Raw genomic sequence first — 24,431 nt, 5'->3', positions numbered from 1 at the left:
AGGAGAGGTCCACATAGAAAAGAACCAGCTAAGCAACCAGGAGGAAACACAGTACCAAACTGTCAGCCATGTGAGTAAGCCATCTTGGAAGTATCAATAGATTCTCCAGCCCCCAGTCAAGATGCTCCAGCTGATGCCACATGGAGCAGAGGTAAGCTGACCCTGACAAGACTTGTCCAAATTACAAATCTGTGGGCAAAAGAAATGACTGTTGTTAATTTAAGGCACCAAGGTTTCTGGTGGTTTGTTACGCAGCAATATATAAAAGATACACAGTCTTCTTGCAATCATGAGGGGAGAAAGACACAAAGATAGAAAATGCCTAGGTCCTTGATGATACTGCTATGCTGATAAATTAGCCAATCATGGGTTCACTCTGCCTCTGAATTTATTATACAAGGCAATAATTTTTTTAAGTCCCTTTTAGTTGGGTCTTCTATCACTTGCAACTGCGATATCTTAAATGATACCCTGTTTTTTCATCTATAAAAATGAGATTAATATAATTGCCCTGCTTGTTATTTTTCACCATTCACTGACCATATATTGAGAATCTGTATGTGCCAAACTGAGCATGCAGAAATCAATAAGACAGAGACGCTCGGCTAGCCCCAGTAGCTCATGCCTGACCATCCTCCCTGCCCCCAACAAAAACTAACAAACATTCATTGTGGAAATATGAAAAACACAGATAAATGGAAAGCAGAAAAAAATAACCCATAACCTCTGTATCCTAAGACAACAACTAATTGACATTTTGTTTCAGACTATTTTTGAAGTTTTATATTTTGTGTATGTTTGTGCATATGTGTACACACATGCAAAAAACTGAGAAGATGTTGTGGCAGAAGTTTATAAGCTTATAACATGTAGAGCAACACACATGCTTGCACAGGTGTACACACACACACACACACACACACACACACACACACAGCTATCCTTCAACTTCTTTCTCAATGGGCCTCTGAGAATGTATGAATTAAAGCTATTACCTTTTTTTTAATTAAAAAAAATTTATTTATTTTTGGCTGCATTGGGTCTTCATTGCTGCACGTGGGCTTTCTCTAGTTGCGGCGAGTGGGGGCTACTCTTCGTTGCGGTGTGTGGGCTTCTCATTGTGGTGGCTTCTCTTGTTGCAGAGCACGGGCTCTAGGCACGTGGGCTTCAGTAGTTGTGGCTTGCGGGCTCAGTAGTTGTGGCCTGAGGGCTCAGTAGTTGTGGCTCACAGGCTCTAGAGCGCAGGCTCAGTAGTTGTGGTGCACAGGCTTAGTTGCTCCACGGCATGTGGGATCTTCCCAGACCAGGGCTCGAACCCGTGTCCCCTGAATTGGCAGGCAGATTCTTAACCACTGTGCCACCAGGGAAGCCCTAAAGCTATTATCTTTAGATTAGCTTATAAACTGCAGTTGGTTCTGGAAACAGGCAACACATTAAATACGCTTTTTTCTGAAGCTAAACAATGTGTCTGGCCAAGGTACAACTCGGGGCAGTAAGCTGAATAAAAGAAGGCAACTGTGTCAGGTTACCAAAGTTAAAAGAACTGTATTATAAATTTAGACCTCTGACTCCTAGCCTATTCAGCCTTCCCTCAAATACAGGAGAAATGTAATAGTAGGGATGAGTTTTTAAGAGTGCTTTCCTAGAAATCCAAGATGCAAGAAGCACCTCTGAAAGCACTAATTGAAACACCCTATGCCAACTACCAACTTTTACCCATTCAACTCACTTGTCTAAGAACTACCATAACTTTTTTATATCCTTATCAAGCCCTCAAATCAAATGAACCCTCTATTTTCCCTCATCCAGCTAAGAATCCTTGGTGCCCAACTTCATTCAATCTGTTACACAAACCTCTCTATTCTTGCCCCTCTATTCTTTTGCAGCCTCCATCACAACATGTACCCTGGAGGAACTTAACTGCCTTTTCCACAGCTGCACGTGCCGGGCCTGCTGTGACTCAAATGACCACCTCCACTCAGATGACTACACTAATGGCAGAGCCTGAGACAAGCATTTGGATGTAGGCAGTTCATCTGGGAGGGGAGGCTAGGAAACAGAGTGAAGGAGGGAAGGAAGCAAGGCTCATAAAGACTACATACACTATTAAGCTGGTTACCACTGTGGCAAATGGGCCTCATTCCCACTGGGGATCCACAAAGGACCATATATACTGGACCCCAAATTATCCATCTTAAGGACAGAAACTGAGGTTTTATCCATAGACTACTATCTCCCTTAGTCTGGAGGTGGCCCTGCAGGCATTACCTTGCCCACGCCTCTCAAGTGTACCTGAGCGGTGTTCCCTGGCATAGGAGAAAACCCGGAGGCAGAAAAGAAGAGAAGCACCTCAGGGTGTGTTGGGACACAGGCTTGATGTGGGATGCTAGCAATGCACACAGAACTTTTCAGCACAACTGCACCAAAATCAAAAGGGCCAAGGACAAGTGACTCACAGTATCCAAGGCCTACTATAAGCCCCAAATTCAGCTCTCCAGGCTATACGTCCATTCTAAATCCTCAAACTCCATGGGCTATCTCCTCTCAGATATCCCACAGACATTTCCAACTCAAACTGACAGAAACTGAGAGGAGTCAGAAGCACACCCATGGATCCAAATTCTTTAATAACATCTGCTGACGGCAGCAGCATGGGGCCCCCTCAACTGTGAGTGGGTTTGCCAGTGGATGAGGCTCTGAAGGGCCCCGCCAGGCTCTGGAACCCAGAAATTGCATCAGCAATACTTCCTGAATTGGAAATTAGACAGATGGTCCCATCCCTAAAGAAGAGGTGGAGCTCAGGGTTGGGCACTGCCCTCTCCACATGTTGGGGGGCAACGCACCTCCTGTGGTGGTCATGGGCCTTGTTGCTTGCCAGCTCCAAGATCCAGGCTGTCAGGTCACAGATACACATGCAAAATGCATTATCCAGTAGAGGTTCAATTGTCTCCCCTCTCACAATGTAATAAAACCAGTCTTGTTTCCAATTACACGCTTTTTTCAATATTCTTACTCAACATTCCTTTGTTCCCTTTTGAACTGGTTTTAGCATCTGTCCATTCCCTCATGAGTAATAAAATCTTTAATGTGTTCATATCTATATGAGCGACAAGATTTCATCCTTTTTGAAAAATATCTTTTAACCGCTTTGGAGCTCACAATGAGATACCCAATAGATTCACCTGTCAGAGCCAGGTAAACACTGTTCACGGAGAAGTGCACCTTGTATGCAGTGAAAGCCCAGACGTGTCTTTTCTTGGCTCTCCTGGGTGAAGCCAGAGTGCGGACAGAACTGTGTTGACTCTGTGTTCCTCTAACTTTAAATTGCCTCTCTACTAATGTCGTGTTTTGGTTTTGTTTTCTTTCATTTATGGCCATTAAGTTATTCCACATCGTTGGCAGAAATGGATGGGGATTTGGTTTGAGGGTCTGACCATCTGGAGCCCTCTCTAAATGGGTTCATGGTTTAGAGAGATTCAGGTCCATACGATTCAGGTCCCTGCTAGGTGTGAGGCAACAGAGAATCTGGTTTGTCAGATTTATTTGTTAGTCCATTTTTTAGTTCAAATCAATTTAAAATTTCATGCCCTTTGGGAAGAAAACAGCTCTTTGAAATCTGGACTGGGGAGATTTTCTGTTTGTGTTTACTCTTGATCCATGACTGAAATTGTAGAACTGAAGCTATTTCTCTGTGGCTGTATGTCTGTGTCTGTAATTCAGAAATTTCTTCATCTTTGTGTGAGTATGTAACATTTTCCTACCTTTGGATAGTATTAATACATTAGATTATAAAGTCTCTTAATTTAAAGGACCTCTGTTCTGATTGGCATATCTAAATAAACAATTGCTTATATAAATTGAATATAACTAAAATTTCCTAAAATACAAAAATTGAATGTGGATGCATCTAGAGACTGTCATACAGAGTGAAGTAAGTCAGAAAGAGAAAAACAAGTATCGTATATTAACTCATATATGTGGAACCTAGAAAAATGGTACAGATGAACCGGTTTGCAGGGCAGAAATAGAGACACAGATCCAGAGAACAAATGTATGGACACCAAGGGGGGAAAGTGGCAGTGGGGTGGTGGTGGTGGCGGTGGTGGGATGCATTGGGAGATTGGGATTGACATGTATACACTGATGTGTATGAAATGGATGACTAATAAGAAAATAAATTAAAAAAAAATTGAGCTACTAGTATTTTAAATGTGCTAGATTTTAGAATACTTTAATAGTTCAAATTTACATAATTTATGTAAATCTTTGACAATGACGACTAGTATAATATTTTGGGTTTAGTGACAACTAGGTCCTCTCTGATTCATCAGTGTTAAGTATAATACAAGCATACATTTTTAAGCCTCTTGGGTATATTTTTCTTAAATTTGTACAGGTTTATGATCAAATGAGCTAGAATTACTTCTACTGAAGGTCTAAGATTATGAAAAAAAGTCAATTTATGTTTAAGCAAATCGAGTCACTGTTCTGACAAACCTGTATTTTCCACAGTAATGAGATTTTGTAGTACGTCCCCTTGAAGAGCATTTCCAAAATCTTTAGATAGCTGAAGTCTCTGGACTGATATTATGAGATAATTTATAGAAATTCAATGGATGCCTAGAAAATGTCTAAGAAAGGATATTAAAACATTGATTACTAAGCATAATTTGAGTTTATATACTTTTGCTTCTTATTTATATATTCTACAAAGAGGCTATATCTTTGGGTTTGTAAATGAATATGTTCATTTCTGCCATGATGTGAAACTATAGAAAGGAATTGCATGGCTGAATAAAGCTGGGTTGAATGTATTCATGAGTTCTACTAAAATGACAGAAATTTACAATGATCAACCCCCTAGTTTTCTCCATGAAATACAGGTGAGTGCTTAAAAGTTATAATTAATTTACGTAAATGAGACTCTACATGAATGAGTCTCTACTAGGAGTCTGAAGATAATGAGACATTTTTAAAATTAGGGGCAAAAAAGGGAATGTTTCTGTCCTGAAGTAAAATGACTTGTTCCAGAATGGAGAAGAGGAAGAGTGGTGAAGAAAAAAACCTGAATGAATATAGAAAGCTGTAAGTTTGTGGAAAGAGAATCTGAAAAGTAACACATATCTGTGTTAAAACTTTGCGAAATCTGCCTCAGTTTTGATGGGTTTACTTGTAAGATTGTCAAAAAGAGATTGTGGGTCCTTTAAAATGAAATATTACATTGAAGCAAACCTAGAATTTATTTGCTCTCTGTGAAAACGAGAAAGTTTTTTTGTAGTATTGGTCTGCTCCTAATAAGAGGTTACTCTGCACCTGTATTAGTTTCCTATGGCTGCTGTAACAAATTACCACAAACTTGATGGCTTAAAACAGCACACATTTATTCTCTTACAGTTTTGGAGGCCAGAAGTCTCAAATCAGTTTCTCTGGGTTAAAATCAAGGTGTCAATAAGGCCATGCTCCCTCCAGAGGCCCTGGAGAAGAATCCATTTCCTTGACTTTCCAGCTTCTAGAGCTATATACCTCGCATTCCTTGGCTAGTGGCTCCTTCCTCCATCTTCAAAGCCAGCAGTGTAGCAACTTGCTCCAGTCCTCACATTATCATCTCATTCTGTAATCAAATCACCTCTTGCCTCTCTAAGGACACCTGTCGTTACATTAAGGGCCCACCTGGCTAATCTACAATACTGTTCACGTCAATCTCTTTATCTGGATAGTCCTTTTGGCCATATAAAGTTCACAGGTTCTAGGGATTAGAAACTAAATATCTTTGGGGTCATTATCCAGCCGCCCACCTCACCTTCTACGTAATCTGTCCAAATAGCAGAGATTCGATATCTCACCACAATAATGCTTTGCTATGACTTTATCATGCTCTTGATTATTCTCTTTAAAGTAAAAGAAACAATAGAAGTTCTGCATTTACAATTGTGCTAATGATTTTTTTGTATTTAATTAAATGCTATATTGTCACTTTATTTAATAAATAACCAAGCTATAATCATTCATGTACTCAGACACCCACGATCTTATCTTAATTCTCAAACCTCCTGGAAATTTTTCAATTTTGCCTTCCAACACTGAATCCAAAATGAAAAGTGAAAGAAACTTCACAACATCTTTTGGACTTAAAACTGTCTGAGATTTCCCAGAGGCCCCTAGAAAGTAAAAAAGATTTGTTCTTTCACCTTATAAAAAGAGAGGTGTTAGAAATAATTCGCTTTATTTCCTATGTTAGTATTGATTAGTTGCATAAAAAAAGTCAAATCAAAAGAGGTATTAGCCTTCCCTAGATTAAATGTGAATAGGGAAATATTATTAATATCAATATTTCAGAAGTTTTATGTTGTAAGTGAAGTTCTTGGATATTTGTCAGCACCCTTACTGTCCATTATATGTTTCTAATTATCAGAGTCCTGCTGGCGCCTTCCCTGACGGTGTTAGGTAACAAAATTATAGTGTTTTTGGTCATATTTAAGTAAATTAAAAAAATAGTTGGGCACACCTTTCTTCTTAAATTTTACTAGCAATTTCTAGACCAGTGCTTTTAAAATGAGGAGTCACATCAAACCCTTCTATGGAGTTTTATTAAAATAAAGATGTTTGAGGGCTTCCCTGGTGGCGCAGTGGTTGAGAATCTGCCTGCCAATGCAGGGGACACGGGTTCGAGCCCTGGTCTGGGAAGATCCCACATGCCACGGAGCAACTAGGCCCGTGAGCCACAATTACTGAGCCTGCGCGTCTGGAGCCTGTGCTCTGCAACAAGAGAGGCCGCGATAGTGAGAGGCCCGTGCACCGTGATGAAGAGTGGCCCCCACTTGCCACAACTGGAGAAAGCCCTCGCACAGAAACGAAGACCCAACACAGCCATAAATAAATAAATAAATAAATAAAAATTAAAAAAAAAAAAAAAGATGTTTAAAATCTACTCTAGACTTCATTGAAGACAGGCTTAATCATTACGTTTACAGATATTTTCCCCATACCTCTTTTTTTTTTGGACTGGCTTTATTATCCTATTTTGCATGTCACAAAAATTTTCCTCTTCAACTGTACCATTTTCATTATGCACTCCTACCAGACTTTTCACCTGTGAAAATTATCACAAGTCATAAGTGACCCCCAGACATTTAAAGTCTCTGCCATCTCCAGATACATTTTTATTAATTCTGAGGCTACCCTGAAGGCCCTACAATCAGCTACAGGACAGAAATCTTGTCTTCAACAAAGCAGGACGGTCTCAGAACTCTGTGGAAAAGGACAGTAACTCAGGTACTTCAAGAAAAGGCTGTTGAGCACAGGCTTCTGATGTCATCACATAATCCCCTTTGCGACCATGTCAGTGGACAGAGTCAGAATTCCAAGAACACCTTAATTGAGAAGGAAATGGACTCATCACACGGCTCTCACACTGTCCAATGGAACAAGGCCTAGGTATACAAAGTCTGAAGACCTGTACTATAAAATCAGTCCTTTGATTCTAATCTGTCTGGCCTCCAAATAAAACACAAGTGGAAGTTCTTGAGAGTGAATTGTTGAGAATGTTTTCCTAGAAACCCAAGACACCTTGACACCTCTATATTGAAGAGTTTGGCTTCTTTTCCCCAGGGGAGACCATTAAACCCTTTCTGTGTCGAGACCACCCATTTCTCAGGACACAGGAGAGGAGGAGGCTCAACAACAGGGAGCAGGGCTGGGCTCGCGTCCCTACTGTGGACCCACTTGCCACGTGACCTTGGGAGAGCTGATCGGCATCTCTGGGCCAAAGTGGCCTCAGCTGTAAAATGGAGACCCTAAAAAACAACCCCTGTCCTCTGTGCCCCACTCACCCACTTTCAGTAGAGAACTTTCCTTAGGAAAAGATCGCAGACTGGTAACTGTACACCTCGAGCAGATCTCTGAGATAATTTAGTCCAACCTCCTCATCTTATAGCCATGGAAGCTGACGTGCCCCAAGTAAACTACACTTACGGGAGACCAGAACCCAGTTTCCCCCTTCTTCTTTCACTATTTTGCACTTTTGTGCCAGGAAGACTCTCTCTTCCACAGTTCTGTTGGTGAATTCTTCTCATCCTACATCTCAGAACCCAAGTATCTCACAACCGCAGTATCTAACTTGTCTCCCTGCTGCAAATTGGTTTCCTTTAGTAGATTTTGCTTTAACAAACGTTTAGACAGATTTTCCCCACAGTGATTCTACAACCCTAAATATCAGAGAAACCAATCTTCCATGTTCACGAAGAACTGTAGAGAAATACTAAATGATACAAAATGAAGTTCCTTAGATTTAAAACCATACCCCTAAAAGAATAAAATAAAATAAATTCATTATCTCAATCTGTTTGAACTGTGGATTGCAGACTGGTACTGGTCAAGGAACTGTCTGTTACTGGCCAGCTCCAAAAATGGAAATTGAGAGTCAGCATTTCGGAACATAGCAATCTGGCTTCACCCCAATATTTAAGCGAGTGGGCTCATCCAGTGAATAGGGTCTACACCAGTCCTGGAGGTGTGGTACTCCAGTGATGAGTCAAATGTGAGCTGTATATCAGTCATGCATAATAGGACCTCCTATCAGTTCATAAGGAATTAGAACAAGAAGAACAGATAATACTGGCCCTACACTAAAGGCAGTTTGAGAAGCCCTGTACTATAATACATCATCAAATGAGAAAATTGATCCTTCTGAATACTGTGAGCTGAGAATTAATCTGTGGTGTGAGTAACAAGTTCAAGTCTCTGTAGTGGCCAGACAGTTACTAGAAGTGAGTGAAGTGTTTGAGACATGAAATCCAAAAGAGACAAGTGGCAGACCAGAGGCCTGACCTTAATGGGATAGCATCTCGTATCTCCAGTTCACTGCAACCACATGGACACCCAGACATTTTGATTTCACGAGAGAAGCCAGAAATCCAGATATTCAGGGAAAAAGTCTATGATTTTAAATGTCAGCAGCTTATGAATTTTCTTTTAAGATGCCTGTGTAGGACTAACAAATGCCATCCAGATTAGGTCTGTAAGCTGCCACTTTGCAATTTATGCTTTAGGAAAGAATGTATTAGAGGTTACTAGAAGGTCCCTCTTTTTAAAATTCTAATTTGGGGCCCAAAAGGCCTGTTCTAAAGAGTCATAGCCACATGACCGCAGGACCTGTCAGACTCGGGGACCAGGGGAGCCTGGGCCTTCAAAACACCTCTCTTCTCAGAGGTTGTCTTCAGTGGGAGGCCAGCCAGGGCCCCAGGCCTCGTGTTCATGCCAACAGCAAAGCGACGCTACTCTCCAAGACCTTTCCAGGCTCGACTCGCGGGCTCGCGTCGTCCCCCACGGGATGCTTTCCCGTGTGCTGACCCGTGTCTGGTGTCTGAGCCCGGCCTGCCCTGACACTGCTTTTGACCACAGACCTGGTTCGGCAGCCACACCCTCCCCAGCCTCTGTCCCTACTCACTCCGGTTTTAGCTTTCCCCACTCCCAACAGGGCACTGGTCGCCACTGGTGTTCTCTCTGCAGGGCTCACGTTAGAATAAATCCTTCTTCACCATCCCCCTTCCCACCTCTTCAAAATGCACAAAAAGCCTAAACTTGGGTGCCTCATGCTTTCCCAGGGGCAGTGGTTCTCACCCTCTGCCTGCCTTCCTCCCCTGCGTGGACGATTCCCGGTCCCGTGTAGGAGGGGATTTGGCAGGGGGCGCAGTTAGACTGATGACGTGCTGGCCGGGGCCGGGGGAGGGGGGCATGTCTCCTGTGAAAGCCACAGGCACAGCTGAAGCACGATTCTTAAAGGGATGGGGGTATAGCTCTGCCTGATTCTCCCATGTCCAGGTGACTGCAGAAGGTTTGCCAACACGAGGTCAGTAAAGCTCAACCTCCAAACTCGGACATCACACAGAGAGTCTAAAAGAGCTCAGGAAGCCTGACTCCCTGCAGGTGTCCCAGGGACCACTAGTGCTGACTACGGCATGGACTGTAAGGGGACCCCCTGAGCACACAGACCTGCTAATCCGACGTGGTTTACCCACCTACTATGACTTCTCTGGCCCTTAATGAATTCCTCTGGTGTGACTTCTGGTGAGGTATCCAGGAGACTATGCTTTGTGCTAAAACAAGCCACGGCCATAAGCCAAAATGAACAGCTTTTCCTAATCAGACGCTGTTTAACCAACATGGCAGGATTTGGGTATCATGACTGATTCCCTGGCACCACCCACCCTGGCGGCATCTCCCTGTTGGCTGAAGGTCACTGGAAGATGAGGAAGCATGCCCTGGACACCAGGAGGCTCCACTTCAGGGACGGGGCGGCACTGCTGGTGCCCTCATGTGACCAGCTGAAGGTGACTCTCCACCTGCAGTCGCGGGGGAGGGGCCTGCTGGCCACTCACATGAGCAGAAGAGCAAGAGCGGGGCTTGGCTGAGGCCAGGAGGCCTTCACGGCTCTTCTAACCAATCGCAGATTTGTGCGGTGGACAGCTTGGCAATGAGGCTTCTGTAAATATTTGGCTGAATGCGCACCAGGTGTCAAGAAGTTTCTTGGTGCTTGAAGAAGTTTCTTGGTGCAAGAAGTGCTTGTTTACAAGCACCTACTCCACTGAGCTCTAAGCACACCCGACACTGTTCCTCCAGATACTGCTGTGAAGTCGGCAAAGCCTAAGTCAGCTCCAAGCGTTATTAGATGGTACAGGGAAGCAGAGACGGCGAGTCACCAGGCAGAGGGGAGCAGGCAGGGCGAGGACGGTCTGGCTCCCGGATGCAGCCCTGGGTCCCACCCTGCACGGGAGGCGCTCTCACTCTCGTCCCCCCACGAGCTTCGAGCTGCGGCAGGCCGGGGTTTTCACAGCCAGAGGCCCAAGCATCCAGCAGTCACGTGAGAACCAGGCCCGGCGGCACCTTGGGGAAACCTGTCTGAGCATCTGGTACACGGGCAGGGAGACACAGGCAGCCATCTGTTAAGGGCGTGCCCTCTGCCAGGCTCTGTGTTAAGCCGCGGTTTACAGGCACACGGTGACTTCGTCTTTGGGAAAATCCCAAGTTGGAGGAACTCTGATTATCCCCGTTTTACAGGTGAGGAAGCTGCTGCCCACAGGAAACAGATGAATGTCCAAGATCACGTAGCCAGAAAGTGGGGAACTGGGATGGTGAACCCAGGCCCACTGATGCCACTGTTGAAGCCGGCTGCGCAGCCTCTGATCAGTCCTTTATGACGGGCCAAGAGGCAGCAGAGGGTGGCCCTTCAGCATATGATGAACAGGAGAAAATGCCACATGTTGACACTGCTAGGAGAGCAATTAGATTTATTCTTCACTTGATGTGACAACTTCTTTTTTAACCTAACACAGCACGTAGAGTGTTTATAAGAATTGTGTGTACTTTTGAGTCTATCAGTTGGGACAGAATTTATATACTTATACATCTTAAAACATGTATTCAGCCACTGCTAACTCTGTTCCTCTCTCAAATAAATGATCATAGGTTAGGTGTTTCATCTGAGAATGAGATTTATAATTGTGTTTACAATGGGATACATTCAAAAATAAGTCCAGTAATATTTAGTAATCAGAAGAACTGCTTGAATTGCAGATGGTAGGTTTATATAATATTATTATTTAATTTACCAGTGTCCACAAGAGAGGACAGAAGGGTATCTTCCACAGAGAGTATCACAGCACTAGTTAATAAGCCCTGTCTCAAGTCCTTTTTTTGTAATGAGGTAGGATATAAAGAAATAATATATGTCAGGAACCTGGGAACCATTTTTGACATCTCTCTCTGCCTCACCTTCCCATTCAATCATCACCTTGTTCCACTTCTACATCATTAATATGGCTCCAATAACCCATTTCTCCTGTTCCAGCCCAAGCCATTATCATTCTCAACTTGACCACTGTAGCAGCCCACTTCCTGGCCTCCTTGTTTCTCCCCTCACCCCCTTCCAATCCATTTTCCAGAGTAATCAGCTTCTAAAACTACATCTGATCATGATACTGTGTTGTTTAAAAATCATCAATGGCTTCCTATTGCCTCTGGTATAAAGTTTGAAATGCTGGGATGCCCTTTCCTGCTTTTCCTTCATTTGACTCCTCCTCATCTACCAGATTTTGGTTTCAACTTAAGTTCCTCTGGAAAACCTTCCCTCATCTCCCAGACTTGGTTAGATTCCCCCGATAGACCCTTACACAGGACTTTCACTTTGCAGGATTTACCTGAAATAAAATAAGTACATGACTAATTATCTGTTTCATGTTTCTCTATCATGTTCCAAAAGGATATGTGCCGGTCCACCTTATTCACCACTTTATCCTCAGAGCCCAGCACAAGGTGAGGAACACAGAACGTATTCAATACATATTCATTGACTTCATGAATGAATTCACATAAATCTAACCCCAAATCCTGCCTCCTCTGGTAGACAATGAGTACAATTTCCAACTTTAATAAGATGGAGGTAATCAGATCTACCTCACAGGGATGCTGTGAACATGAAACACAATCATGCCAATCGCAGTGCCTAGCACAAAGCAAGCATCTGAGAAACAGTCATCATTACTACCAACAAGACCACCTTGAGTGGAAGAGACAAGGGCACTGTGAGATCCAGGCAGGCCAAATGGCAGGATGCGGGGGCCTTCACAGAACACAGTAACCTTGGTGCACTCACCTGGGCCTCAGACCAACCTGTCCTCCAGAGACTTGATCAAGCCCGTGAGAGCTGACTAGTCTCACTCAAAGACTGAGGCTCGTAGACAGTGTCCATTATTCACTGACTATGGGAAAAAACCTCTCCAATAGTGTATGATTCCATTTATATGAAATATGTACAATAGGCAAATCCATAGAGACAGAAAGTAGGTCAGTGATAGCCAGGGTCTGGGGAGGGGAAATGAGGAGTGACTGCTAACGAGTATGGGATTTCTTTTCTATGTAACGAAAATATTCTAAAATTAGATACTGGTGAGGGTTACACAACACTGTGACTATCCTAAAATCTACTGAATTGTACTCTTAAAATGGTGAATTTTATGTTATATGCATTATACTGCAATTAACAAAAACCTCTCCAGTGGACCATGTGGCCGGCTCCACCTCCCCTCTAAGCTCTGCCAAGGCCAAATTCATCAATGTTTGCTCAGTGAGCATAGAATCAGAGAGAAGGGGTTACATAGACTTTGAAAGTTGAATGGGGTCAGGTTCTGATGGACTTCATGTCCCTCTCCTGTCAAGAATGCACATTTCTATAGGTCTGGACACATGGTGTGGCAGATGCTGTTAGCTGCCCACTCAATATCCATTCCTCCTCTTATAGTTTCAGAAAACATAATTTCCTTGTGGGTGGCAAGGGGCCCAACCCTGGGCAGGTTGTGACTAGTCTAGTCCAGTGTTCCCAAACTTTGCTGAAGATAAAAATTACATGGAGCATTTATTTAAAAAACAAAAGAGAAAAAATCAAGAGACATATCGTAGGCTCCCATTCCATACCCAGCAAATCACAATTTCCAGGTTATCTGTAGATTTTTAACAGGCGCCCCCCCCACCACCTCCTGTGACTCTAATCAACATCAGCGAAGTTGAAGGAATGCTGCTGTGAGCCACCGGTGGCAATCATTTCTATGCCCGGCTTTCCTAGCATTTCTTGCACCGAGGTGACCATGTGACCAGTCCTGGTCAATGAGACCTAAATAAAGTCTATCAGGGAGGTTTCTAGGAAAGCTTTTACTTACTAATAAAGGAAGAAAGACACTCGCCCTTCTGCCTTCATTCTATGCAGTAGCAACCCAAAAGAAAGGCCAATGGAATTTCAGGAACATCAACTTTACCATTGTGAGCAGCTGATATAATGCCAGCAACGGCCTAACTCCAGCTTCATCTTAGATAAGCAAAATAATGGGTTGTTTAACCTTGCAGCCAAGTGTTTATTCCTTGCACCAAATGCATTCCTAATCATATGATAGATATTGCCAATGTTTGCCTCTGTGACACACCCCAGCCTGTCCTCCAACTATAACTGCCTTTCCCCTTCCGGGTGAGGGATCCCTTCCTCAGATATGTTAAGGCAGTGATTAGTGTTAGTCAAAACCTATACAAATGGCAGTCATCTATATTTTTAAGAGAACCATGCCCACTTCCTTTCTCTCTCTATATTTGATTGATCGTTTAATTCTCAGAGGACTTATTCCAAGTTCTTGGGGGGCATGTCACAGATATTCTTTGTGACACTGACATTTTATGAGATATCTCATATTTTATGAGATAGACATTTCATTTTCCTGAATAGAATTCTGTCTGAAAAACTGTAACTAGGGTTGGCAAACTTTCCGTAAAGAGCCAGACAGTAAATACTTTATGCTTTGTGGACCATACTTTCTCTGTTGCAACTATGCAACGACTCAACTCTGCTAAAAACAAAAACAAAAACAAAAAAAGCAGACATAGAGAACGGGTAAATGAAAGGGTGTGACTGCATTCCAATAAAATTTTATTTACAAAAACAAGCAGTGCCTGATTACACCCATGGGCTGCTGTTCGCCAACTTCTGAACTAAAAGACAATCTTCATTTTCAATAACTTGAGAAAAAAATTGAATCTACTTGTAAAAATCAAATAGGTTATCACCACATCTGGTCTCTTGCTGTGTTCCTGCCACATAGAAAAATAATGAACTGGGAAAAGGGTATAGTGGCATGCAGAGGACTCACCTTGGTCAATGCCCATTCTAGTTATAAGTCCTTAGAGAGCAAGGATGCTGCTACATTTATTGAGCACCTACTGTCTACCTGGGGCTGTGAGAGGCATTTTCACATAAATGTGAATCCACCAAGGTCCAAGATCTCAACCTAAAGTCCTGATATATCTTAAGAATCATAGTCACTCTGAGGTAACCTGGATAAGGGATACAGTTGTAACATGCAAATATCCTGTGACCCAGCCATAAATTAAAGACATTTTACCATCCAGCCTAGATTACAGGCAGAAAGAGGATAATACTTAGGGAAGTGAAATTAATGAGTGATTTATTTTAAAAGATTCCAGTTTCAGTGCTGTCTTAAATATGTATTTTTTCAGCCTAAGGCTTTTAACTCACTTTTGTTTATCTATATAGCAAAACTTACCAGAATATCTGGTTTTCATTTACTAATAATATTAATATTTGTGAAGGATTATTTCTGCTTTTCATATGAAGGTTTTTCACTTGTGTCCAATGCATGTACAGGTTTTTTCTTTAAAATTTGGCTTAATCAAAACCTGCCCTCAATTTGATGATGTGAGAATAGCCCAAAGGTTAGAGAACTGTGTTCATTTTAAAGCTGAGATACCTATTAGAACTTCAAGAAAACAGGAGAGTGCTCTTGATTCCCTCATTCACCACAAAGAAGCTGTTACAACCAACTGTGTCTCAGCTGGTTTACAACTATCACTGAATGACAGAGGCAAAATCCAAAGAGGCCCAGCCCCTGGCGGCTGTATTTTCAGCCTACGGCAAGTTGTATTTTCCAAAATGGTCACAGCAGTGAACTTCTAGAACTCTGCCATTCCCCAACAAAAGTCAGAGTTTCCTTTCCTCCCTTTCCCTTGAACCCCTACAGGATTCCTGACTGCTTCAGCAAAGAAAATGCAGCAGAAGTGATGTTGCATGACTTCCAAAGCTGGATCACAAAAGGGACCCTCTACCACCTGGCCCTCTCTCACTCTTAGGATACTTGCCCTTGAAAGCAGCCACCATGCTGTAAGGAAGCCCAAACTAACCTACATGGAGAGATGAAGTGGAGAAGATCTGAAGCCCCGAGCAACAGCCAGCATCGACCATAAGAAATGCGAGTGAGTGAGTCCTCAATGGATTCTAACTCCGCATCTTTGAGCCACCCCAGCTAATACACAGTGGAGCATAGGTGAGCCCTTTTGAGCCCTGCCTAAAGTGCAGATTCATAAGCAAAATAAACGTCGTTATTATTTTAACTCACTATGTTTTGAGCTTAGTAACTGGAACACAGACTTAGGATTGAATGCACATATAAACGAATTTCGCCTAAAACAAAATAAACCTTATGTTTTGCTCTCCACTTTGATTCCCAAATGCAAAGAGAAATAAAAAATATACATACATCTTCCGATAGTGACGTCCTGCTGCAGGGCGCTTATATACAGCTGCAGGGTCAGCTGGGGGGCTGAGCCCAGGAAAGCCTGGATCACTGATGCCCGGCTGAACGCAGATCGGTGGGTGAATAGCTTGCCTTCTGCCTGGCCCACTTCCTTCTCAATTTCCTCTGAGAGGCCATTTTTTGGCATCTGTCGCTTCTTGGTGATGCTGACATAAGGCTCTTCGATGTGGTTTGACTGACAATAGATGCAGAAGACTTCAAAACACCTGGAAACAAACCAGCAAGTCATAATCAGAGGCAGACAGGATTCTGTCTTTTCTCAGTTACCCTGCTTTCACTTAGCCTGATTCTCAAAGCCTTGACTTGGTTACTCTGAACTGTAGCCCCTCCTCTAAAATCATCCTCTCTAAGGACCAGTTCTGAGCATGCAGTCCTCTTGAGGTCCTCCACCAGGCCAACTGGCCTGAGTGTGAACCAAATTCAGAGGTGACACCGAAGGCCACTGAGGCAAGAAAACCAAGTAGAGAATGGAATGGGAAGTGGTTCAGGCTCCAGAGCCACAGAAAAACATTCCATTTCCCTTCCTGACACATATTAGCTGTGCAGCCCTGGACAGGTCATTTAATCCAAGCTCTTTCCCTCAATTATAAAGCAGAGATAAAACCTACTTTGCCGCGCTGTTATGGAGATAATACAGTATATGGGTATGTGTGTATGCACGTATATACACACACACACACATATATATGTATATGTGTATATATATATATATATATATATATATATGCACATGTATTTTTTTCACATCCAACAGATGTCCCAAATCACCTCAGTTAAAACAGCAGCTACGGGACTTCCCTGGTGGCGCAGTGGTTAAGAATCCTCCTGCCAATGCAGGGGACACGGGTCAAGCCCTGGTCCCGGAAGATCCCACATGCTGCGGAGCAACTAAGCCCATGCGCCACAAATACTGAGCCTGCGCGCTAGAGCCCTTGAGCCACAACTGCTGAGCCCGCGCACCTAGAGCCCATGCTCCACAACAAGAGATGCCACCGCTCGCTGCAACTAGAGAAAAGCCCGCGGGCAGCAACGAAGACTCAACGCGGACAAAAATAAATAAAATAAAATAAATAAATTTATATATATTAAAAAAACCAGCAGCTATGGTTGGAAGATCCCCCAGTACAGAGCAGTTTCCCATCTAGAATTCCCCTGGAAGACCACATTACCATCTCTGCTCTCTTAAGCCTTTACGGGACATGACTAAAGTCAATCATGCCTGGAAGCCTGCCAGCTCTGTCTTATCTATGGAGTTTCAAGCCTGCCCTAGGGATGGAGCCTTAAGCAGTCGCCTTTCTAGACTGATAGAGTACCTGGCTTTTAAAATTGGATTTCCCTCTTTAGGTAATGATATGGATATCGAAGAGAGGAAGAGTACTGACGTATACGATTTATACACACACACTCACAAATGGATTGAGGGATTGATAGAGGAACGGACAGATGTGTGAAATAAAACGTTAACTGTAGAATCTAGGTGACAAGTACTTGGGTGTTCACCGTACAATTCTTTCAAGTTGTCTTCTGTATGTTTGGAAATTTTCATAACAAAATGTTGGGAAAAAATATTTTTTTCCTAGGAAGAAGAAAAATGTTCATGGCCTTAGGTTTAAAAATTGTTAAAGGACATTTTTTTCCCCAAACGTGCATTTTTATAACAACCTTATAATGCTGCCAGAAGATTTTATGGCTTCGTTTATTTTATTGAGTATTGTTAACTTTGTACTCTCACCTCGAGGCAACCAGGGCAACAAGAATACATGCATAATTCGAAATAATAAAACCTGATGCAAGAAACGAAATGCAGGAACTTCTTTAGTGAGTACAAAGTGGATGTATTTTGTGATTATTATCCTTGTTCATTTGTTCCTGAGAGAAAAAAAGGTACGTAGTAGTATGGGAGGAAGGGGAGGGAGAGCGACAGGCAATTGTCTGCTACATTTTGTCCACTGGGGTCATGGACACTTTATTACATGAAAACACGTAAAACAGCGTGGACCAGCTTGTTCGGCTGAAAACAATGAAGTTCAGGGTTTTGAGTTCAAGTCCAGCTGATCCAACTGAATTTGTCCTGAGGAAAAACTCAAATCTATGACTGAGGACTGTTTGAGGCCTAGCAACTTTACACTGTGGGACCACTGACCACAACAAGGACTAGAAGACAGAATAAACTGACCATCTTCTTTATTCTCAAATATGTGATGAATGCAGATGCACTCCGCTAAGTGCTGTGGGGAATGCAAAGATAGCTGGATACCCTGCCTCATTCAGAGGTGCTCACAATCTAAGCAAGAAAATGGGACCTATACATAATAAGGATAATAAATAATTAATACAACTCATATTTATATAGCACTTTCAGTTTGTAAGATATTTCTCATATATTTACTCACTTTGAAAGAAAGCCTACTGCAAAAATTTGAATCATACCATTATTTGTAATAGCAAAATTCTGGAAATACTCTAAAGGTCCTCAAATAAAACAATGATTAAATAAATCCTAATATATGTATTCAATGAAATATTATCCAGTCCTTAAAATTGACAGTATACACATACATATACTGATATATAAAAATGTTTCCTATATTTGGTAAGCAAAAGGAGTAAATTACAATGGAATATATATATAGAAAATTCCATTTTTAATAAAAAGAAAATTACATATATATACATACACACAAATCACACACACATACACACATATACACATAAATAGTGAAGTGCCTGAGCTGGCTCATACTGACTCATGAGACAATTAAATAGTTCGGAATTTTTTTTTTTTTTTTGGCTGCATTGGGTCTTCGTTGCTGTGCACGGGCTTTCTCTAGTTGCGGTGAGCGGGGGCTGCTCTTCATTGCGGTGCGCGGGCTTCTCATGGTGATGGCTTCTCTTGTTGCGGAGCCCGGGCTCTAGGGACACGGGCTTTAGTAGTTGCAGCATGCGGGCTCAGTAGCTGTGGTACGCAGGCCCTAGAGCACGCGGGCTCAGTAGTTGTGGCTCGCAGGCCCTAGAGCACGCGGGCTCAGTAGTTGTGGAGCACGGGCTTACTTGCTCTGCAGCATGTGGGATCTTCCCGGACCAGGGATTGAACCCATGTCCCCTGCACTGGCAGGCAGATTCTTAACCACTGTGCCACCAGGGAAGCCCAATAGTTAGGAATTTTGTGAGCCAGTTCTTAAACAACTTCGTAACTTGAAATAGGCCATAATGGAAATATTTAAATCATAGAAATCAGCAAACACTGCAAATCAGGGCTTCCACCCCTGCCCTGCCACCCCCCAGAGAGTTTACGGTTTACCAGCTTACCACTGTAAAAATATTAGTAAGGATATACAACAAAACATTGAGAATTGTTGTCTTTAGTTAGCTGAATTAGAACTTTAAAATTTAAAATTTTTTTAGTTATGCTTATCTGTTTTCTGCCCTTCTGTCGTTTCAACAACAAATATATTTTACTTGAATAATAAAATCAAGCTCAGAATTTTTAAAGACTAAAACAAACAAGTGAAACACCAGCACATGTTAAGAGCTGAATGAATAAAATGAAGGTTCAGAGGAAAAAGCAATTCTCTGGATGCTGAGGAAGGGCTGTATTTAATGGAAAGCATCTGCAGTCTACCAATGGAAATGAAAGAAGGTCCCAGAAGGAGCTAATCACAGAGGTGGCCCTGAAACCCAGGTGTACCCCCTTGCAATCCACTGTTTTTCCCAACTAATAAAAATCTTAGCACAGAGTTTCACATGTAGTAGGTGTTTAATAAATTTGTGAAAGGCCCTAAGACTTCTGCTATTTGCCACTACTGGTTAAGAAAACTGATAAGAAACACACTCTACTATTCTTCTTGGAATTCGGCAAGACTCATACAATTACTCCAAATGTTTTTTGTTTTGTTTTGTTTTACTTGAGAAGTTGTCTAAATGTAGCCATAAATTAAGTATTTTCATCAAAATCATTCAAGGTACTTTTTCAGTATTGTGTAGACCAAAGTTTGGCAAACATTTTCTGTATTTACAAAGAGTAAATATTTTAGGCTTTGCAGGCCCTGGTCTCTATTGCAACTACTCAACTCTACCACTGTAGTGCAAAGGCAGCCACAGACTACGCAGAAATGAATGAGCATGGCTGTGTCCCAATAAAAATTTATTTACAAAAACAGGCCATAGGCGGATTTCACCTGTGGGGCATAGTTTGCTGATTCCTAATGTAGGTAATCAGCAGGTTGATCTATTTTTTTTTTTCCACTTTATCCCATTTTCAAGCACCATAGTGGAAGGAGTTTATTCCTTAGCTGAAACCATGCATGTTGGTGTCAGCACAAATAATCTGTGGTACCAGAGACCCTCTAAGGTAGTTAATAAAAACACGTTTTCAAAAGAAATACTGATTATGATTTCCTATACGCCACGTTATCTTCCTATGACACACATGCTCTGAGAAGCTACACAAGCACCAAACTGGTTAAAAAGAAAGAAAAGCCACTTGCATAATCTCACTGAGCCTCAATTCTCAACTGTAAAAAAAAGATAATGACAGTTAGCTCACAAGGTTTTACAGTGGATGGAATTAAATACTGTATGTAAAAGCACTTTGCAAGCAACAACAAGAAAACTCTTCAAATATAGGCTATTATTATTTTAAAGTCTTTTGAAAGTTTACTAAAGAGAGAAGTACAATGGTGAATCATTTTGCAATGTTCTATAAAAAATACTAGACTCACAGATATAGAGAACAAACTAGTGGTTACCAGTGGGGAGAGGGAAGGGGGAGGGCCAATATAGGGGTAGGAGATTAAGGGGTACAAACTATTAGGTATAAAATAAGCTATAAGGATATATTGTACAACATGGGCAATACAGCCTATATTTTATAATAACTATAAATGGAGTATAACCTTTAAAATTGTGAATCGCTATATATTGTACACCTGTAACTTACATAATATTGTACATCAACTATACTTGAATAAAAAAATTACTAGAACTTCTTAGCTTTTACTTTATAAAGACAGATTTTTATGTACCATTTTTCCTCATTATACCAGTGAAGAAGAATGGGGGAAAATTCCTTGAACCTGTAACTCATTTATATTTACTCCTTCTCCCAATTCATTAAAAAAATTAACATAACTGTAAAAGAATGATAAACAAATTTTGCTGTTGTTAAGAGGTGCTTTTCCCCACTCTGGTTTTCCAGAATATCTATTATCATTCACAGTAAGACTGTCCTTAAAATAGAAAAAAATAAATTCAAGACATTATTCAATGTTCGTATTGTTCCAACCTAGGCTTAATGAGGAAACAACCCTTCAAATTGCAACTACAGTTTTAAATATAAGACTGACATAAATGAAATATGGTGCTCTCCCAATGCCTCCCTAAAGAAGGAGCGGGGCCTAGTTTGTAGTCTTTAGCCCATAATCATTTCAGTGTAATGTAATGCAGCTGAACTGAGTGAACTCAAAATCATCATCTCACCTAAAAAGAACATGAGTTTGGTTAGTTAGTACCCACCCCAAACTAAACAGAGCTAAATTATCCCAAAACTGTTTTAAAATATTACTAAGTCCAATCGATTAGAAGGGAAGAGAGACTCTCCTTTGTTTGGGGGAAATAATTTTGATCTTTATGTGAAGCTGATGTCTTACAGTTAGAGTAGAATCAGTCAGCAGGAAGAACTTGCAGTAAGATATTAAGTCACGCTAATACACAACATCAAGTTGCTTTTCTTTTCATCTGGAAGCTAAGAGGCTTGGAACCACATTTTGCGTATCTCAGCATGGGCCCAATATCTTCTTGAAAGAAATCAGCTGCATTAGAATGAAAGCGCCCTTGTTAACGGAAGCGGGTTGTTTATTCCTTTGTTTTTTATGTTTTATTTTGTTTTTCCCCCCAAAAGACAATGACCCATTCAGAATTTTCTGGAAATAGGTCTCTTTATGGTGTTTAAACTTTATTTATAGTTGAGAAGTTCTCTCTCCAAAGCACCAAACTTTTTCTTTCTTTAATAAAGTTAAAATATTTTTACTGTAAAAACTGAAACATGTAGAAAAGTATAATAAAGGAGTAAATGACGCACTTTTCTATATTTTTCAGGAGAAAATGAAGATCACCCATAACTCCATCATCCAGAAATTACCACTCTTGCGTCTCTGGCCTTTCCACCTCTTCCAATTCTTCTACCACCTACATCTAAAGTTCAGTATTATAAATTTGTTTCTAATCCAGATAGAAACCCTTTGTTTTGCTTTTCCTACAGAGATGAAAGATATCAAAACAACACATTTAAAACTCTCTTCATGGTCCTTAGATAAGCCAAACTCTACTTCATTACCAGGAATTTTTCTACTTGCTTTGTGTTAATACAATTTAATTTCCAGAAATGTCACAGAAATGTCTGGAACAGAAATGTTCCAGAAATGTCACAGAAATGTTTCTTAACGCCCAGCAAGTGTTGGGGTCTTCATGGCACTTGTGTTCCAACTTCATTGACTGCGTTTAGAAGTTAGGCAGGGCCCCGAAGACATTTCTACAACCCCGTATGTTCCACATCCGAGAGAAAAGAAATGATGCGTGGATTTCTAGAGTCATGTATGTCATGTATGAGAATTACGTAAGTTAATATTTGTAACACGCCAGAACAGTGCCTGGCACACTCCACGTGTTTGATCACTTTAAATTCAATCAGCTGTATACACTTCTACTCTAACGGCCATTTAGAACCCACTTCCTAAAGCCCCGTCACGACACAAACTCATCCTGCCAGATCCCACCTGATCTCAGGGAAAGCATGTCTTTTATGAGGTCGAAGTGTATAAACCTGACCTTTCTGTTCGTCAAATTCAGTTGACTATCAGCAATTTCCTACGCTCGCCCCTAACAGGAAGGCGGTACGCCCCGGCTCGGTTCCCACTCTCCCAGGTTCCTGTCGCATTCCTGTGACAGCGACGGTGGAGCTGAGGAGCCGAGCGGGCCGGCCTGGGCCCGGTCCGCGACTCCGGCCACCTGTCCCCTTCCCCGGGAGGCCCGACCCCGCCGCCGGGGGTCCCGCACGCACCTGAAGAGTGGCCCGAGCTGTAGCAGGTGCAGCAGCAGCACGAGCGGCCGGTCGCGGCTGAAGTCGCGGTGCACGAAGAGGAGCGTGAGCTGCACAAGGGCGCAGGGCAGCAGTGAGAAGAGCAGCGTCAGCGCCTGCCACATGCCGTCCCCGCCCGAGCGGTAGGTGCTGCTCAGGTACAGCGCCGCCGTCGTCTCGGCCACGAACAGGAACACGGACGCCAGCACCGAGCCCGGGAATTTCATCTCCGCGCGTCAGCGGCGCGCACCGGCGACAGACGCGGTGGCGGTAGCGGTGGTGGTGGCGGCGGCGGCGGCGGCTGCCCCGGGGGCTCCCGGCATGCCCGGCCCCAACTGCTCCCGCGCTTTGCGCTGCCCGCCAAGGGCGCGAGACCCGGGCCCTGGAGCTGGGCCTGGGGTCAAGCAAACCGGCGGGGCTGGGGCGGGGCGCGCGGCCGGGTCGGGCCACGCCCACGCGCACCGTGCGCCGCCCGCGCGCCTCAGTGCCCGCCGCGTCTCTGCGGTGACGATGCGTGGGCAGGCCGCGAACCCGCGCCCAGCTACAGCCCGCGCCGAGCCCCACAGGAGGCGGCGGGCCCCGCCGGCCCCGCGCGCAGCCGCTGGGTCCTAGAGCCCTTTGGTCGGCGCTCGCGTGGGAAACCGTCACATCCCTTCGAAAACCCGCAGCCCATGGGGCCCGGAATCGGGGTCAGGATGCCTTTCCAGCCCAGTCTCTCTTTTCTGGACCTAAATAACGCCTAATTCCTCAAAGGACCAGCGTGTCCGGTCACTTAAAAATAAGCAGACCACACAGATGCTTTTCAAAGTACAAGTGTATTATCACGCACCCAGGATGTACCTTTTCACTGGGCCAAGTCTGAAGCATTGCTTCCAAGGTGAAAGAGCATCTGTGATAATCCCTAAGAGCCAACGCTTTCTTTCGCAGAAAAACTGCCTTCAAAATATATTCCTCTATAACTGATTAAATCAGCCAGGCGAAGACCAGGACCTAATAAGGAAATGGTTTTCTAGCCCACGCCATATCTCCCTCTACTTGCTGCTGTGTGCCAGCCCCAAGACTAACACAGTTCCTTTTCATTTATTGGAGCTGTGACAATCTTCTGGACATCAGGATGGGGTCAGCCCACCCTTGTCGCTCAGAGCTTGAGCAGTCACTAAACCTCTCTACAACTCGGGTTCTAACTGTTCCATAAGAAACTGCACTTGAAT

The 24,431-nt window shown here is 42.9% G+C and overlaps 2 protein-coding genes across 3 annotated transcripts in view; both read right to left on the bottom strand.

The window, feature by feature from the left end:
* Nucleotides 1–16,169, bottom strand: part of LOC132357399 (cytochrome b-245 heavy chain) — a 108,322-nt gene extending 92,153 nt beyond the window's left edge. The window contains exon 1 of one of the 2 annotated variants that reach the window (XM_059910813.1): nt 16,089–16,169. The gene's annotated coding sequence lies outside the window, so the exon portion shown is untranslated. Of the gene's footprint in view, nt 1–55; nt 103–16,088 lie in introns of those variants that run through there. The other variant, XM_059910812.1, reaches the window with a different exon arrangement.
* Nucleotides 1–23,618, bottom strand: part of XK (X-linked Kx blood group antigen, Kell and VPS13A binding protein) — a 49,542-nt gene extending 25,924 nt beyond the window's left edge. Inside the window, exons 1-2 of the mRNA XM_059910814.1 lie at nt 23,203–23,618; nt 16,089–16,351 (exon numbers count right to left, since the gene is read on the bottom strand). Of these exons, the coding sequence (XP_059766797.1) occupies nt 16,089–16,351; nt 23,203–23,447 (508 nt within the window). The 5' untranslated portion in view covers nt 23,448–23,618. The remainder of the gene's footprint in view (nt 1–16,088; nt 16,352–23,202) is intronic.
* Between the last annotated feature and the right edge of the window lie 813 nt (nt 23,619–24,431).

The sequence above is a fragment of the Balaenoptera ricei genome, chromosome X, assembly GCF_028023285.1.
Source record: "Balaenoptera ricei isolate mBalRic1 chromosome X, mBalRic1.hap2, whole genome shotgun sequence".
NCBI classification, from domain to species: domain Eukaryota; kingdom Metazoa; phylum Chordata; class Mammalia; order Artiodactyla; family Balaenopteridae; genus Balaenoptera; species Balaenoptera ricei.
This window is presented reverse-complemented; position numbering and strand designations above follow the sequence as displayed.